The 18,053-nt window shown below is 32.1% G+C and overlaps 1 protein-coding gene across 1 annotated transcript in view; it reads right to left on the reverse strand.

Moving 5' to 3' along the window:
* Window positions 1-18,053, reverse strand: part of LOC136029144 (small ribosomal subunit protein eS19-like) — a 24,493-nt gene continuing 6,440 nt past the window's right edge. Inside the window, exons 3-4 of the mRNA XM_065707236.1 lie at window positions 8,880-9,049; window positions 1-231 (exon numbers count right to left, since the gene is read on the reverse strand). Coding sequence (XP_065563308.1) covers window positions 38-231; window positions 8,880-9,049 — 364 coding nt within the window. The 3' untranslated portion in view covers window positions 1-37. The remainder of the gene's footprint in view (window positions 232-8,879; window positions 9,050-18,053) is intronic.

Below are 18,053 nucleotides of genomic sequence, written 5' to 3' on the forward strand. Positions count from 1 at the left end.
GAGTAGTTTTTTTTTAATAGCAAGGAGAGCTACAAAATTATGCGGCTACAATTTTCATTTGGCTTGCAATCCTGTCGAGATCTCTTTGCCCCTGTGAGGTAAGGCGTCTTCCACCAGAGTTGGGGTCCTTTTCTAGAATCTTTACACTCTCTAATGCCTGAAGGACTTTACGAGCAACATTTCCAGAAGACTTGCAAAAATGAGATGGACTTACACCATTATTCTTGTGGCCTAAAAAAAACAACAGTGAATCTGTTAATATATATATCTCTATACAAAATAAAGCGTGTGCATGATCAACAAGCGTGTAGTGTCAACCTACAAACGTTAAATGCCCAACTTATTGAACATGGCGAGCTGAGGAACAGGACAGAACGCCCCAAAACACTACTAGACGTTCACTAGACTATGCCCTTTACTGGACCAAGTGCCGGCTACTTTGATAGACTTTTTAGTTTAATACATAAAACAAATTTTTTCAGGTTTTATAAAACCTAAAAACTTGGCAACGACCCCACTCCTCCGAAAAAGGACTTGATGAAGGATCTATAGCCCCTTCTACCGGCCATTGTCAAAGAATCAAGCGGAAGGTGGCCACAAAAAGCCCAAAATAACAAGTTTTTGCAAAACAGAAGATCTCGAAGTTGAGTCTTTGGAAGATAAAATGACGCCACCCAAAGGTTAATTAAATGAATAACCTGTCAAGCAGAGCGAGGACACAAAGGCAACAAACACACCGTAAACCGATATTTTAGCTAGCTAAGGAGGTATATCTTTGAAAACAGAAAAGGAAACAAATGTAAAGAGAGGACGTAGATAAATCATTTTATGCACATGTCGCATGTTATAAAAAGAAAAAATGTTAAAGGGTAAAGATTGATTCAAGTGCCTTTTCTGTTGGTGAAAAACCTGAAAGGTATACCAAAAAACCTACAAGTTTTCATAGGAAGGTCAATGTAAAAAAAAAGAAAATTTATAGTGAATGTTGAACGAATTTTTTTTTTTTTTTTTTTTGTCTTCTTAGTCAACACCCAGAATTGTTTTTATTTATTCAAAAGCATTCAATAGCTCCACACGGAACCCCCACTTCTCCGCCAACCCTACCAGAAAAAGAGGTACCGACACAACCACCGCTTTAAGAAGTTTTGATAGCCAACATTTTTCAGAGAACTTTGTCGTAAAAAAAAAAAAAAAAATCAGAAGACACTCATTACCGAGAAGATAAACTTTATAAATACGCATATTCGTTCACTCGCATTTCTACAGTCACGCAGAGTTCTCAATCTTCCCTATTAATCTTCCTCATTCAGTTTTATGCAAAATTTTAACGATTTTTCTTTACGTTAGTAAGACAAAAAGCAAAAATGAAAATTTCATAAATACAAATTTCCCCAAGACACTGAAAACAACATGTGGGGATACATAGATAGGCGTATATTCACAGTTATACGAATTCTAATTTTTCCCATTCAGTTTTTCGTTATTTGTATTCATTTATCTTACATTAGCAAGAATAGAGGAAACAGGGAAGAAATTAATTAATTAAATTTCATCAAAATTATAAAAAAAATGTGCAACAGATCGTTACACCTATACCATCTAAGTTGTAACACGAGTTCTAGTTCTTTCTTATCAATTTTTCTCGGTCAGTTTCATGCAAAATTTTTATTATATTATCTTCCATTGGCAAGAACCAATGCGAGGGACAAAAACACCATACGAGTCATACGAGTTCTAATTCTCCCCATCTAATTTTCATCAGTCAGTTTTATTTAAGATTCATATATATTTTCTTACATTAGCAAGAACTGAGGCAACACAGAAGAAATTCAAAAATTTAACTTTACGGAAACATTAAAAGGAAAGTTCGTCAGGTCAACACACATATATTATTTGCCTTGTAATACAAGTTCTAATTATTCCCAATAAATTTTCCTCGGTCACTTTTATGCGAGATTTGAATAATCAATTCTTACATTAGCAAGAACCGAAGTAAGGCATAAAAACATCACAAAGCTATTTAGACAAAAAGCACTTGGACTCGCATCATTCTAGGTCCTGGTGGCTTCGAAGTTGGTTGATGATCCTCCATGGCATTGATATTATTCTTCCAAGGAGGGAAAGGAAACTTCTTTGGCTTTTTAATAAGGGCAGAACAAGGGAAGCGTTTGGCCCTGCTACCCTTTCTCCGCAATTCAAAAGTAAATATATGGCGATATCCCTACAGCTCATGCGACAGGACCCTTCCTTTCTTCAACCATTTTAAAGAAATCTTTCATAAAATGTTAAGACTTCGGAAGATGTCAATCATTCCCTTGAAAATCGATCTCTCTTCCTGGGCTAGAAGGTATGCTTCTAGCAACAGCTTGAAATATGCGTGTTATCCTAATTTCCTGGTGGTTCTTTTAAGCTTGAGGAGATTGTTGTTGATTTTGGGCATTCAAACAGGAGATTTTGTATAGTCTCGACTGTTATTGCACATAGGCTATTGTCTCTTGTTAAAATACGCATTTCAACAAGGTACCAGGAAAGAAAATTGTAGGGAAAGATCGAAACTCGTATATCTATATAGTCATACAAGGTGTAATTCTTCCCATTTAGCTTTTCTTATTCTATTTTATGTGAATTTTACATGTGTTTTTACATTAGCAAGAACCGAGGCAACAAAGAAAATATTAAAAAAATTAAATATTACAGAAACTGTTAAGTGTCCATCTAAGCTGCAATACGGATTCTAATTCTTACTATTTATTTTCCTCTATCGCTTTTATGCAGGATTTGTATTATCTTTTCCTAAATTAGCAAGAACCAAAGTAACGAATAAAACGTCACAAATACGCATTTCAAAAAAAATAAATAAATGTTACCAATAAAAAATGAAAGAAAAGATCGACACTCGTATATCTATATAGTCATACGAGTTCTATTTCTTCCCATTTGGCTTTCCTCAGCCAGTTTTATGTAAGACTTGACATTAGGAAGTACAGAGACAACAGAGAAGAAATTTGTTCATAGAAGCATAAGTAAGTATCCGTCAGATCAACGCACCTGTACTATGTACACTGTAAAACGACTTCTAATTCTATCCTCAGAAATACACAATTTAAACAAAAAACTGGAAAAAAAATGTAGGGAAAGATCGACACTCGTATAACTACAAATTCACACGAGTTCTAATTCTTCCATTTAGTTTTCCTCAGTAAGTTTTATGTAAGAATTGTATATATTTTTTCTTACATTAGCAAGAACAGAGGCAATGGAGTATTAATTCAAAGAAATTCAGAGCAAAAATAAATAAGAATTACTAACAAAAAATATAGGTAAAGATCGACACTCCTATATCTACATGGTCATACGAGTTATAATTCTTCCCATTTAGTTTTCCTCAGTCAGTTTTATGTAAGAATTGTATATATTTTTTCTTATATTAGCAAGAACAGAGGCAACGGAGTATTAATTCAAAGAAATTTAGAGCAAAAATAAATCAGAACTACTAACAAAAAATATAGGGAAAGATCGACACTCCTATAACTACATAGTCATACGAGTTCTAATTCTTCCCATTTAGTTTTCCTCAGTCAGTTTTATGTAAGAATTGTATATATTTTTTCTTACATTAGCAAGAACAGAGGCAACGGAGTATTAATTCAAAGAAATTCAGAGCAAAAATAAATAAGAATTACTAACAAAAAATATAGGGAAAGATCGACACTCCTATATCTACATAGTCAAAAAAAAAAAAAATAGCAACTACATAGCAAAAATAAATAAGAATTACTAACAAAAAATATAGGGAAAGATCGACACTCCTATATCTACATAGTCATATGAGTTCTAATTCTTCCCATTTAGTTTTCCTCAGTCAGTTTTATGTAAAAATTGTATATATTTTTTTCTTACATTAGCAAGAACAGAGGCAAAGAGTATTAATTCTAAGAAATTCAGAACAAAAATAAATTCCATTTCTTTCCATTTGGTTTTCCTCAGTCAGTTTTATGCAAGACTTGACATTAGGAAGTACATATACAACAGAGAAGAAATTTCGTTTCATAGAAGCATAAGAAAGTATCCGTCAGATCAACGCACCTGTACTATGTACACTGTAAAACGACTTCTAATTCTATCCTCAGAAATACACAATTTAAACAAAAAACTGGAAAAAAAAATGTAGGGAAAGATCGACACTCGTAAAACTACATAGTCATACGAGTTCTAATTCTTCCCATTTAGTTTTCCTCAGTCAGTTTTATGTAAGAATTGTATATATTTTTTCTTACATTAGCAAGAACAGAGGCAACGGAGTATTAATTCAAAGAAAATCAGAGCAAAAATAAATAAGAACTACTAACAAAAAATATAGGGAAAGATCGACACTCCTATAACTACATAGTCATACGAGTTCTAATTCTTCCCATTTAGTTTTCCTCAGTCAGTTTTATGCAAGAATTGTATATACTTTTTCTTACATTAGCAAGAACAGAGGCAACGGAGTATTAATTCAAAGAAATTCAGAGCAAAAATAAATAAGAATTACTAACAAAAAACATAGGGAAAGATCGACACTCCTATATCTACATAGTCAAAAAAAAAAAAAAATAGCAACTACATAGCAAAAATAAATAAGAATTACTAACAAAAAATATAGGGAAAGATCGACACTCCTATATCTACATAGTCATACGAGTTCTAATTCTTCCCATTTAGTTTTCCTCAGTATTTCTTTATGATGTCATCCGGCCAAAGACGAGAACGACCCGCTTTTCGTTTAGCCCTAGACTGTGGGCCGAAAAGGCCATTCTTCGGCAACCTGTCATCCTTCATCTGCACAAAGTGCCCCAGCCATCCCAACCTTTCTTTCATTATAGCCCTAGAAAGAGTGATTGAACTACAATTTTCGTACAGCCTATTGTTTGAAATACGGTCAATCAGCTGAGTAGCCAGAACAGTCCGTAGGTAATTTCTCTGGAAAATATCAAGTAAATTTTCATCCACTTTTCGGAGCGCCCATGCTTCAGAGCCATACTTGACCACTGTCATCACTGTGGCCTCTAATATTTTAAGCTTAGTTTGTACAGTTATCTTCCTTTTCTTCCAAACTTGTTTTTACCCGTGAAAAAACACCCTAAGCCGTGGTTATTCTACTTTTAACATCTTCACTGCTCCCACCGTCTTTATTAATAAAACTACCAAGATAAGTGAAGCTGCCCACCCGGTCAATCTTTTCGTTACCCAACGTTACCTTTTCATCGTCACTTATTCCTAGCCTTAGTGACTAAGTCCTTTTAACATTAATTTCCAAACCTATTCTAGCATACTGAATTCTCAAAACTTCTAAAAGTTCATTCACTTTGCTCACACTTTCATCAAGGATGCTTAAATCATAAGCATAAGCTAAGTCCAGGAGAGTTTTCTCTTCCCATTTCTCCCCTTGTCACTGATTCCGTTGTCTCCCATTACCTTTCCTGTGCTCCCCAAGGAAGTCTATCAAAATGATACATATAAAGGGGAATAAAACACAACCCTGATTTAATGCAAAACCAGCTACTAACCTCATTTCCTACCTTAACGGCAGCAGTGTTATTTTCTTACATAACACTAATCACTTTAATGTTTTTGTCTGGTATACGATACAAGCATAAGACCTTTCCTAAAACTCTTCTATCAATAGAATCGAACACTTGCTCATTATCTATGAACTGAGGACCAAAGGTGTTTGACAACTCAGACACTCCTCAATTATTAACCTAAGAGTGAAAATTTTAACGACACATCCTCTACCTTTTCTAAAACCGCATTTTTCTTCTCTTAAAACTTTGTCTACAGCATATATCAGTCTAAAAAGTATCGTATTACTAAGTAATTTGCGACCTATAGACTAGAATAATGCCTCGATAATTACCCAATTCACTTTTATCCGCTTTCTTATACAGAGGTTTAATTAAAGTTTTCCTAAAATCCTCAGGTACTTCCCCTTTTCAAAAATCATAATCATAGTTTTCAGTAACTTATTTCTGAGTTCAGAGCCACCATATTTAAGAAACTCAATTGCCACACTATCAGCACCTTGAGCCTTATTATCTTCTAATCCTTCAAATACTGTTCCTAATTCTTCCTCACAAAACAAATCTACCTTCATATCGAAGGTATCTCAAACTTTTTCGTTTTCCTCTATATCTTTTCCTCTGACCCTATCTCGGTTTAGCACATTCTCAAATGTTCTGCCCGTCGCTCTTTAACATTTTCCTTATCAATTAGTGTGGCCCCATTCCTATCTTTAACTGGGACAAGTCCGGATTGACTACTCTCTCTCAATTTATTAACATGCCAGTACAATATTTTACTATTATGCCTTCTAGCTGCATCTTCCAGATCTTCCACAATTTTATCCATGGTCTCCACCTCACACCTTAGTTCATATTTTACTGCTTTCTCCCCTTTCTTTACATTCCTTGTTTTCAAAAGATCTATTCCTCAAATAATTCTTGTACAAGCCCCTTCTCCTCTCTATTAAACATAAAGCTTTTCACTTATATTCCTAGCTGCAGTCCTAACTTTCTTCCCTAAGACACTATCAGCAACTTCACAAATTGTTTTTCTAAAATTATTCCAACAATCTTCCACATTGTCGAATTTTTCAACTGTTCCTGGAAAGTTTCTCTGAAATTCTTGTCCTGGAGTCTACCAACATGATAACTTCTTGGGAGGTAGTTACCCTCCCGAAATTTCAGCTTTAAATTAACGCTAGATACTACTATATGGTGATCTTTACTTACAACATCAATAACAGCATTCCTACATGCCCTTACATCTTGTATTGATCCTACCAGTCTTTGGTTTACTATATCATAATCAATAAGGTTTGCTGTCTCCCATCACGTGAAAACCATCACGTGAATAACATGTCAACTTATGGGCCATTTTACGACCAAACACCGCATTGGTTATAACTAGATTGTAATACCTACAAAATTGCAAAAGCCTAGAGCCATTACTGTTTTCTTTTCCTACATCAAATTTACCTAGGCTGGGATACCATCTATACCTATTTCAACCAGCCTCGGCGTTAAAATCTCCTAGTTTTTTTTTACTATAAGTAAAATTCATCTGAGTCACTAGTATCTCCGTCAGTCGGTTCTACAGGGGCATATACTGCTATAACTAACACCGTGAACATTTAAGTCATAAAATGAGCAATCTATTATTAATATTTTCCCAGTTTAAACAGGACTTGGCAGCTTCCTTATTCATCATGAGCCCTACTCCCTGTCTATGTACCCCATCCTTCCTGCCTGAGTAAACAACTTCTATATCATCTAATTTCATGCTTCCTACCCATGGGATATGAGTGTCTGAAACTCCTAATAAGTCCAGTTCGAATCGTTTGAAGTCGTCAGTCAAAATGTCGATACGATAGTCATTTTTTAACGTCGTAACCTTCTAAGTTCCAATTTTCATGTTCTTTGTATAATGGAAATTATTTTGGCCTCAGGAAAAACCATGATACCAAATGCCAGTACAGAACAGGATCAACAATCTTCTCAACACAGAAGCGCTTAAGCTGGCTTAGAACCGGACAGCAAGAAGTCCGAGATTTTCAGTATGAAGATTGGAGTCTTTGTGCAACCCTGGGCTCATCTTGATGACAACAGTATTTTCAGCACTTGGCAATGCTCTTCTATCAACAAGAGTCGAAATCCTGCACAGACTGTCACTTCCGACTCATTATATATTCATGTCTACAAATATTATGCTACTATGGGGAGGCAGCCCTTCGTAGATAAATTAACTAGGAAGAGGATTTTCAGCCAGAAAAACACCTGTCAAAACAGACAAAGCCCATAAGAATCATCCATTAATCAGAATCCTGTGCGAATGCTGTGTCGTTTACTAGGCTATAATTTCGTCGAGGGGCCCCACTCCTCAAGTGGGAATAGAGCTGGGTCGAGGCAACCCTTTGCAGACGCTGTTGTCCATAGATCTGGATCTTACGCCCTGCCGCAATTGTCCTATAGACGATACTCCCACGATGGTGTTTTGCATCACCATGCAATTTAACCCATTACTGGGAGAAGGTTTGTAACTCACGGGACGTTTGGACACGCCAATGGGCTATGTTGAGTGTACATTTGAGGGACCTTCCTCCTCCGGCGTTCTCTTATTGCTACCTGGGGACATGCTGAGTGGCCTCACAGAAATAGAAAAAAAAGCCCGTCAGTTCAACACAAATATACGATCTGCCTTATAATACGACTTCTAATTCTCCAAATAAATTTCCTCTCGTCAATTTTTGGCGAGATTTGAATTATATATATATTTTTTTTTATAGCAAGAAGCAGAGTAAGAAATACAAACAGCATAAATGAGCATTTCAACAAAAACTGAAAAAAAGTGTAAGGAAAGATCAACACTCCCAAATCTACAGAGTCATTCTAGCTCTAATTCTCCCCATTTAGTTTACCTTAGTCAGTTTTATGTAATATTTATATACATAATATTTATATATTTTTTTTCTTACATTAGCAAGAACAGAGGCAGCAGAGAAGAAATTTTAAAATTAAATTTTACACAAACTGTTAAGTGTGCGCCAGATCGACACACATGCACTATTTAAGCTATAATACGTGTTTTAATCCTTCCTTCTTCCCTATTAAGTTTCCTCAAACAGTTTTATGCAAGATGTTTATGAATTTTTCTTACATTACCAAGAACCAAAAAGTGTGCGTTTAACTGAACTTCCGTTTAAATGAACCTCCGTGCAACAACTCCATTTAGATCAAGCCCTGTTTAACACAACTCAACCCAAGGCCTAAAAATGAATTTGAACTAGCGTTGATTAGAAGTTCACAGAGGTAAAGAAACAAAGTGAAATTAGTATATACCTCCATATATCCTACGAATTTGCCCAACTCCAACAGGGGATTTGATGTATGCATGTCTGGCAATAGATGCACACCTGATATAGAACCAGTCTTTATTGAAGGGAGCATACTCTTTGTAGACAGCAGTCTTCACCAAGTCAGACCATTCCGGGGCTTTTAGCTTTCCAGACCTAACCAAAAATTTGTACAAGTTACTGATTACTGTTCTAAATAAAAAAAAAACTATAATTGGTAAAAGACAATTCAAAGGACCTATAGCAAATATTAAATGCAACATAATTAGGAAATCAGGACCTTATAACAAAGGCTAGGGAATAACACAGCAAGGGACACATAAAGAAACTGTTGTAAAGGAATATAGATCCAAAAGAGCTCAATTAGTAGAGTTTCAACACACCATAAAAAAGGAAAATGAACAAACAGAAAAAAAGAACCAAAGATTAAGATTAATAAATGCTAAATTTATCCTTTTTGAATTTTTTATGTATCTTACTATATTATTTTTTATCACTTTTTTCACACCTTCTCCCAGGAATTTTTTTTCTATTTATCCCTATATTCTTATACTTTGTTTTGTTTCAGGCCACTGTTTTTCAATCCTTTAGGATTCCTCCTACTGTGTCCAGGATTGTTTTTAAGATCCTTACAACACCACAAGGAAAGCCATGTTTAAGCTTCTTTAGCTGTGGGATTTAGTCTTACTAAGCCTGTGACACATCACCCCTAGAAATATTTTAATTTTTAAATATTTAAATTAAGAAATTTAAAGGAATCCAAGAACAACTAAGGATAGGTTCTACTGAAATACCACTTGAAAACCACCTGGGAGCCTGAAACTCTATAAGGTAAGGTGGGCTTAAACACTTACTATATTAAAATAAAAAATCAGATTGGCCTTAGACTTACTTAACTCACTTACTGGCAATTACATACTTTTACTACCAAGCCCTTTTCAGAGTATCAACCTGCTTGATTAGGCACTACCCTGTATTTCATATTTGGAATGAATCTGTTGTGACATTTAGCATGTCACACAGCATCAATCTTAACAAAATTGTTAAGAGGGCACACTGCTCTAAATGACAATCTTAGTTTACCCACAATAAGCTTGAACAGAGCATGCTAGTAAACTAACCAGAACTAACTAGGCAGATTCACTGAAATCTTTAGAACTTGGATTAAAGATTTGAATCAATGAAAAAAAGCTGATATCTATTCTCCCCAAAACCTTATAAAGATGTAAAAAAAACTATATATATATATATATATATATATATATATATATATATATATATATATATATATATATATATATATATATCTTCCAGCTTCAAGAGCTAGATATGAAGTTACTCCATCTTAATGATATGTTCAGCATCAGAAAGCCAGAATTTTATTCTTTTGAGTAGCACTATCCTGTAGAAGCCCCAAAAAGGACAGTCAAATTCCACAAAATTCAAAATTCCTCAAATAATACAAAGATGCCGCTAAGAGACTATCAATTGAGCAAAACAAAAACTGACAATACTTATTAATTAGTGATTCTTTCTTACTGAAGTAGTTTTAGATATGTAACTGGCCAACTGATTTTTGACAGCCTCCTACTCTTATCCAGGCAAGTTAGCTGTTTCATTGAAGTCCAATTCATCTGTATACATAGCTGGAAACCAATTTCTAGGCATAATCATTTCTGACCATTAATACTTTTGCTATTTTATAAGCATTTGTAATTGGTGCAAAGCAACGTTTAATCACTGACCAGTTGACAGCTACATTTAATCTCAGTTAAGCAATTTTCAAGAGATAAATTCATATATCTTGTAGAAACATTTCTATAAACAGTTCTAATAATTTCTCCAACTACATTTCCTAAAAACTAAAGAAAAAACCCTGCCAAGTAAAATCTTGAAATCGTTTTTATACTAGCTGTTGGGGTGGCGCTTCGCGCCACCCCAACACCTAGTTGATGGGGGCGCTTCGCGCCCCCCCAAGCGCCCCCACGCGCGTAAGTCGTTACACGCCATATTAGTTACGCAAAATTGTAGTTGTGTCCCTGTGTCCCACCTGTGAATATATATATGTATATATATATACATATATATATATATATATATATATATATATATATATATATATATATATATATATATATATATATATATATATATACTAGCTGTTGGGGTGGCGCTTCGCGCCACCCCAACACCTAGTTGGTGGGGGCGCTTCGCGCCCCCCCCCAAGCCCCCCCGCGCGCGTAAGTCGTTACGCGCCATAATAGTTACGCGCCATTGTAGTTGTGTCCCTATGTCCCACCTGTGAATATATATATATATATATATATATATATATATATATATATATATATATATATATATATATATATATATATATATATATATATATATATATATATATATATATATATATATATATATGGTTTTAACTACGTAAAACGCGAATATACAACATTCTTTGCTGTCCCATTGTCTTTGCATATAAATAGATTGTCAGGTTTACCGACTCTTGAACATGCAACATATAATGGTCCATGGGAAAACAATCTGTATTCAGATCTATACCTCATGATTCTAATGATTGCCCTTGAGCTTTGTTGATGGTGATTGCTAATCGACCATTCCCTGTCCCGGTGTCCCGGTCGTCATTTACATCCCCCTGTTTCCCCCGGTGTCCCCGTTGTAGTTGTGTCCCTGTGTCCCGGTCGTCATTTATATTCCCTGTGTCCCGGTCGTCATTTGTATCCCGGTGTACCGGTCTGTATATACATTCGTTTTTTATTTTTGTTTTTCTCCTTTATTTTTTTCCTTTTTTTTTCTTTTTTAGTTTATTTAGATTTTTAGATTTTTTAGTTTTTTTATTAGTTTTTAGTTTTTTTTTTCTTTTTAGTTTTTTTGTAGTTTTTAACTTCTTTTTAGTTTTGTTAATTTTTTTTTTTACTTATGTCCTGGTCGTCATTTATACTCCCTGTGTCCCGGTGCTTTGTTGATTGCTAATCGAACATTCCTTTTGTCCTGGTCGCTTTCTCTTTGAGTGTCGTCATTTATTTTTTTCTTTTTTAGTTCTTTTAGTTTTTACCTTTTTTAGTTTTTTTTAGTTTTTTAGATAAAAATTTTTTTTAGTTTTTTCCTTTTTTTCTTTTTAGTTTTTTATTGGTTTTTACCTTTATGTTAGCTTATTTTTCAGTTTTTCCTTTTTTTTTATTTTTTATTTTTTTTAGTTTTTTACCTTTTTTTAGTTTTTTTTAGTTTTTTAGCCTTTTTACTTTTTTTATTAGTTTTTAGTTTTTTTATAGTTTTTGCCTTTTTTTAGTTTTTTCAGTTTTTTTTTAGTTTTTTATTGGTTTTTACCTTTATTTTAGCTTATTTTTCAGTTTTTTCCTTTTTTTTAGTTTTTTTTAGTTTTTAGTTTTTTTAGTTTTTTACCTTTTTTTAGTTTTTTTAGTTTTTTAGCTTTTTTATTTTTTTTATTAGTTTTTAGTTTTTTTTGTAGTTTTTGCCTTTTTTTAGTTTTTTTAGTTTTTTAGCTTTTTTATTAGTTTTTAGTTTTTTTGTAGTTTTTGCCTTTTTTTAGTTTTTTTAGTTTTTTAGCTTTTTTATTTTTTTTATTAGTTTTTAGTTTTTTTTGTAGTTTTTGCCTTTTTTTAGTTTTTTCAGTTTTGACGTCACCTGCTCCAGTTTTTTCAGGTGACGTCACCTGATCCACGATCCACAGATCCACAGACAACTTATTTTTATATATATAGATAGTTTTTTTTTTTTACTTATGTCCTGGTCGTCATTTATACTCCCTGTGTCCCGGTGCTTTGTTGATTGCTAATCGAACATTCCTTTTGTCCTGGTCGCTTTCTCTTTGAGTTTCGTCATTTATTTTTTTCTTTTTTAGTTCTTTTAGTTTTTACCTTTTTTAGTTTTTTTTTAGTTTTTTAGATGAAAATTTTTTTTAGTTTTTTCCTTTTTTTCTTTTTAGTTTTTTATTGGTTTTTACCTTTATTTTAGCTTATTTTTCAGTTTTTTCCTTTTTTTTAGTTTTTTTTTTATTTTTATTTTTTTTAGTTTTTTACCTTTTTTTAGTTTTTTTAGTTTTTTAGCTTTTTTACTTTTTTTATTAGTTTTTAGTTTTTTTTGTAGTTTTTGCCTTTTTTTAGTTTTTTCAGTTTTTTTTTTAGTTTTTTATTGGTTTTTACCTTTATTTTAGCTTATTTTTCAGTTTTTTCCTTTTCTTTTAGTTTTTTTTAGTTTTTAGTTTTTTTCGTTTTTTACCTTTTTTTTAGTTTTTTTAGTTTTTTAGCTTTTTTATTTTTTTATTAGTTTTTAGTTTTTTTTTTGTAGTTTTTGCCTTTTTTTAGTTTTTTTTAGTTTTTTAGCTTTTTTATTAGTTTTTAGTTTTTTTTGTAGTTTTTGCCTTTTTTTAGTTTTTTAGCTTTTTTATTTTTTTTATTAGTTTTTAGTTTTTTTTGTAGTTTTTGCCTTTTTTAGTTTTTTCAGTTTTGACGTCACATGATCCAGTTTTTTCAGGTGACGTCACCTGATCCATCCACAGACAGACAGACAACTTATTTTTATATATATAGATAGATATATATATATATATCTATATATATAAAAATAAGTTGTCTGTCTGTGGATGTGTGGATGGATGTGTGGATGGATGTGTCAGGTGACGTCACCTGAAAAAACTGGATTAGGTGACGTCAAAACTGAAAAAACTAAAAAAAGGCAAAAACTACAAAAAAAACTAAAAACTAATAAAAAAAATAAAAAAGCTAAAAAACTAAAAAAACTATAAAGGTAAAAACCAATAAAAAACTAAAAAAAAAACTGAAAAAACTAAAAAAAGGCAAAAACTACAAAAAAAAACTAAAAACTAATAAAAAAAGTAAAAAAGCTAAAAAACTAAAAAAACTAAAAAAAGGTAAAAAACTAAAAAAAATAAAAAATAAAAAAAAACTAAAAAAAAGGAAAAAAACTGAAAAATAAGCTAAAATAAAGGTAAAAACCAATAAAAAACTAAAAAAAAAAAGGAAAAAACTAATAAATGACGACACTCAAAGAGAAAGCGACCAGGACAAAAAACTAAAAAAAAAGGCAAAAACTACAAAAAAACTAAAAACTAATAAAAAAAATAAAAAAGCTAAAAAACTAAAAAAACTAAAAAAAGGTAAAAAACTAAAAAAACTAAAAACTAAAAAAAAACTAAAAAAGGTAAAAACTAAAAGAACTAAAAAAGAAAAAAATAAATGACGACACTCAAAGAGAAAGCGACCAGGACAAAAGGAATGTTCGATTAGCAATCAACAAAGCACCGGGACACAGGGAGTATAAATGACGACCAGGACACAAGTAAAAAAAAAAATTAACAAAACTAAAAAGAAGGTAAAAACTACAAAAAAACTAAAAAGAAAAAAAAACTGAAAACTAATAAAAAAACTAAAAAATCTAAAAATCTAAATAAACTAAAAAAGAAAAAAAAAGGAAAAAAATAAAGGAGAAAAACAAAACTAAAAAACGAATGTATATACAGACCGGTACACCGGGATACAAATGACGACCGGGACACAGGGAATATAAATAACGACCGGGACACAGGGACACAACTACAACGGGGACACCGGGGGAAACAGGGGGATATAAATGACGACCGGGACAAAAAAACTAAAAAGAAATAAAAACTAAAAACTAATAAAAAAAACTAAAAAATCTAAAAATCTAAATAAGCTAAAAAAGAGAAAAAAAAAAGAAAAAAATAAAGGAGAAAAACAAAACTAAAAAACGAATGTATATACAGACCGGGACACCGGGATACAAATGATGACCGGGACCCGGGACACAGGGAATATAAATGACGACCGGGACACAGGGACACAACTACAACGGGGACACCGGGGGAAACAGGGGGATAACCTGACAATCTATTTATATGCAAAGACAATGGGACAGCAAAGAATGTTGTATATTCGCAAGTTTTACGTAGTTAAAACCATATATATATATATATATCTATATTCACAGGTGGGACATAGGGACACAACTACAATGGCGCGTAACTATTATGGCGCGTAACGACTTACGCGCGCGGGGGGGCTTGGGGGGGGGCGCGAAGCGCCCCCACCAACTAGGTGTTGGGGTGGCGCGAAGCGCCACCCCAACAGCTAGTATATATATATATATCTATCTATATAAAAATAAGTTGTCTGTCTGTGGATGTGTGGATGGATGTGTGGATGGATGTGTCAGGTGACGTCACCTGAAAAAACTGGATTAGGTGACGTCAAAACTGAAAAAACTAAAAAAGGCAAAAACTACAAAAAAAACTAAAAACTAATAAAAAAAATAAAAAAGCTAAAAAACTAAAAAAACTAAAAAAAAGGCAAAAACTACAAAAAAAAAACTAAAAAACTAAAAAAAAAAAACTGAAAAAACTAAAAAAAGGCAAAAACTACAAAAAAAAACTAAAAACTAATAAAAAAAGTAAAAAAGCTAAAAAACTAAAAAAACTAAAAAAACTAAAAAAAGGTAAAAAACTAAAAAAAATAAAAAATAAAAAAAAACTAAAAAAAAGGAAAAAACTGAAAAATAAGCTAAAATAAAGGTAAAAACCAATAAAAAACTAAAAAGAAAAAAAGGAAAAAACTAAAAAAAATTTTCATCTAAAAAACTAAAAAAAACTAAAAAAGGTAAAAACTAAAAGAACTAAAAAAGAAAAAAATAAATGACGAAACTCAAAGAGAAAGCGACCAGGACAAAAGGAATGTTCGATTAGCAATCAACAAAGCACCGGGAAGCACCGGGACACAGGGAGTATGAATGACGACCAGGACATAAGTAAAAAAAAAAATTAACAAAACTAAAAAGAAGTTAAAAACTACAAAAAAACTAAAAAGAAAAAAAACTAAAAACTAATAAAAAAACTAAAAAATCTAAAAATCTAAATAAACTAAAAAAGAAAAAAAAAGGAAAAAAATAAAGGAGAAAAACAAAACTAAAAAAGGAATGTATATACAGACCGGTACACCGGGATACAAATGACGACCGGGACACAGGGAATATAAATGACGACCGGGACACAGGGACACAACTACAACGGGGACACCGGGGGAAACAGGGGGATATAAATGACGACCGGGACAAAAAAACTAAAAAGAAAAAAAAACTAAAAACTAATAAAAAAACTAAAAAATCTAAAAATCTAAATAAGCTAAAAAAGAAAAAAAAAGGAAAAAAATAAAGGAGAAAAACAAAACTAAAAAACGAATGTATATACAGACCGGGACACCGGGATACAAATGACGACCGGGACACAGGGAATATAAATGACGACCGGGACACAGGGACACAACTACAACGGGGACACCGGGGGAAACAGGGGGATGTAAATGACGACCGGGACACCGGGACAGGGAATGGTCGATTAGCAATCACCATCAACAAAGCTCAAGGGCAATCATTAGAATCATGAGGTATAGATCTGAATACAGATTGTTTTCCCATGGACCATTATATGTTGCATGTTCAAGAGTCGGTAAACCTGACAATCTATTTATATGCAAAGACAATGGGACAGCAAAGAATGTTGTATATTCGCAAGTTTTACGTAGTTAAAACCATATATATATATATATATATATATATATATATATATATATATATATATATATATATATATATATATTATATATATATATATATATATATATATATATATATATCTATATATATAAAAATAAGTTGTCTGTCTGTGGATGTGTGGATGGATGTGTGGATGGATGTGTCAGGTGACGTCACCTGAAAAAACTGGATTAGGTGACGTCAAAACTGAAAAAACTAAAAAAAGGCAAAAACTACAAAAAAAACTAAAAACTAATAAAAAAAATAAAAAAGCTAAAAAACTAAAAAAACTATAAAGGTAAAAACCAATAAAAAACTAAAAAAAAAACTGAAAAAACTAAAAAAAGGCAAAAACTACAAAAAAAAACTAAAAACTAATAAAAAAAAGTAAAAAAGCTAAAAAACTAAAAAAACTAAAAAAACTAAAAAAAGGTAAAAAACTAAAAAAAATAAAAAATAAAAAAAAACTAAAAAAAAAGGAAAAAACTGAAAAATAAGCTAAAATAAAGGTAAAAACCAATAAAAAACTAAAAAAAAAAAGGAAAAAACTAATAAATGACGACACTCAAAGAGAAAGCGACCAGGACAAAAAACTAAAAAAAAAGGCAAAAACTACAAAAAAACTAAAAACTAATAAAAAAAATAAAAAAGCTAAAAAACTAAAAAAACTAAAAAAAGGTAAAAAACTAAAAAAACTAAAAACTAAAAAAAAACTAAAAAAGGTAAAAACTAAAAGAACTAAAAAAGAAAAAAATAAATGACGACACTCAAAGAGAAAGCGACCAGGACAAAAGGAATGTTCGATTAGCAATCAACAAAGCACCGGGACACAGGGAGTATAAATGACGACCAGGACACAAGTAAAAAAAAAAATTAACAAAACTAAAAAGAAGGTAAAAACTACAAAAAAAACTAAAAAGAAAAAAAAACTAAAAACTAATAAAAAAACTAAAAAATCTAAAAATCTAAATAAACTAAAAAAGAAAAAAAAAGGAAAAAAATAAAGGAGAAAAACAAAACTAAAAAACGAATGTATATACAGACCGGTACACCGGGATACAAATGACGACCGGGACACAGGGAATATAAATAACGACCGGGACACAGGGACACAACTACAACGGGGACACCGGGGGAAACAGGGGGATATAAATGACGACCGGGACAAAAAAACTAAAAAGAAATAAAAACTAAAAACTAATAAAAAAAACTAAAAAATCTAAAAATCTAAATAAGCTAAAAAAGAAAAAAAAAGGAAAAAAATAAAGGAGAAAAACAAAACTAAAAAACGAATGTATATACAGACCGGGACACCGGGATACAAATGATGACCGGGACCCGGGACACAGGGAATATAAATGACGACCGGGACACAGGGACACAACTACAACGGGGACACCGGGGGAAACAGGGGGATAACCTGACAATCTATTTATATGCAAAGACAATGGGACAGCAAAGAATGTTGTATATTCGCAAGTTTTACGTAGTTAAAACCATATATATATATATATATCTATATTCACAGGTGGGACATAGGGACACAACTACA

Source organism: Artemia franciscana, chromosome 7, assembly GCF_032884065.1.
Source record: "Artemia franciscana chromosome 7, ASM3288406v1, whole genome shotgun sequence".
NCBI classification, from domain to species: Eukaryota; Metazoa; Arthropoda; class Branchiopoda; order Anostraca; family Artemiidae; genus Artemia; species Artemia franciscana.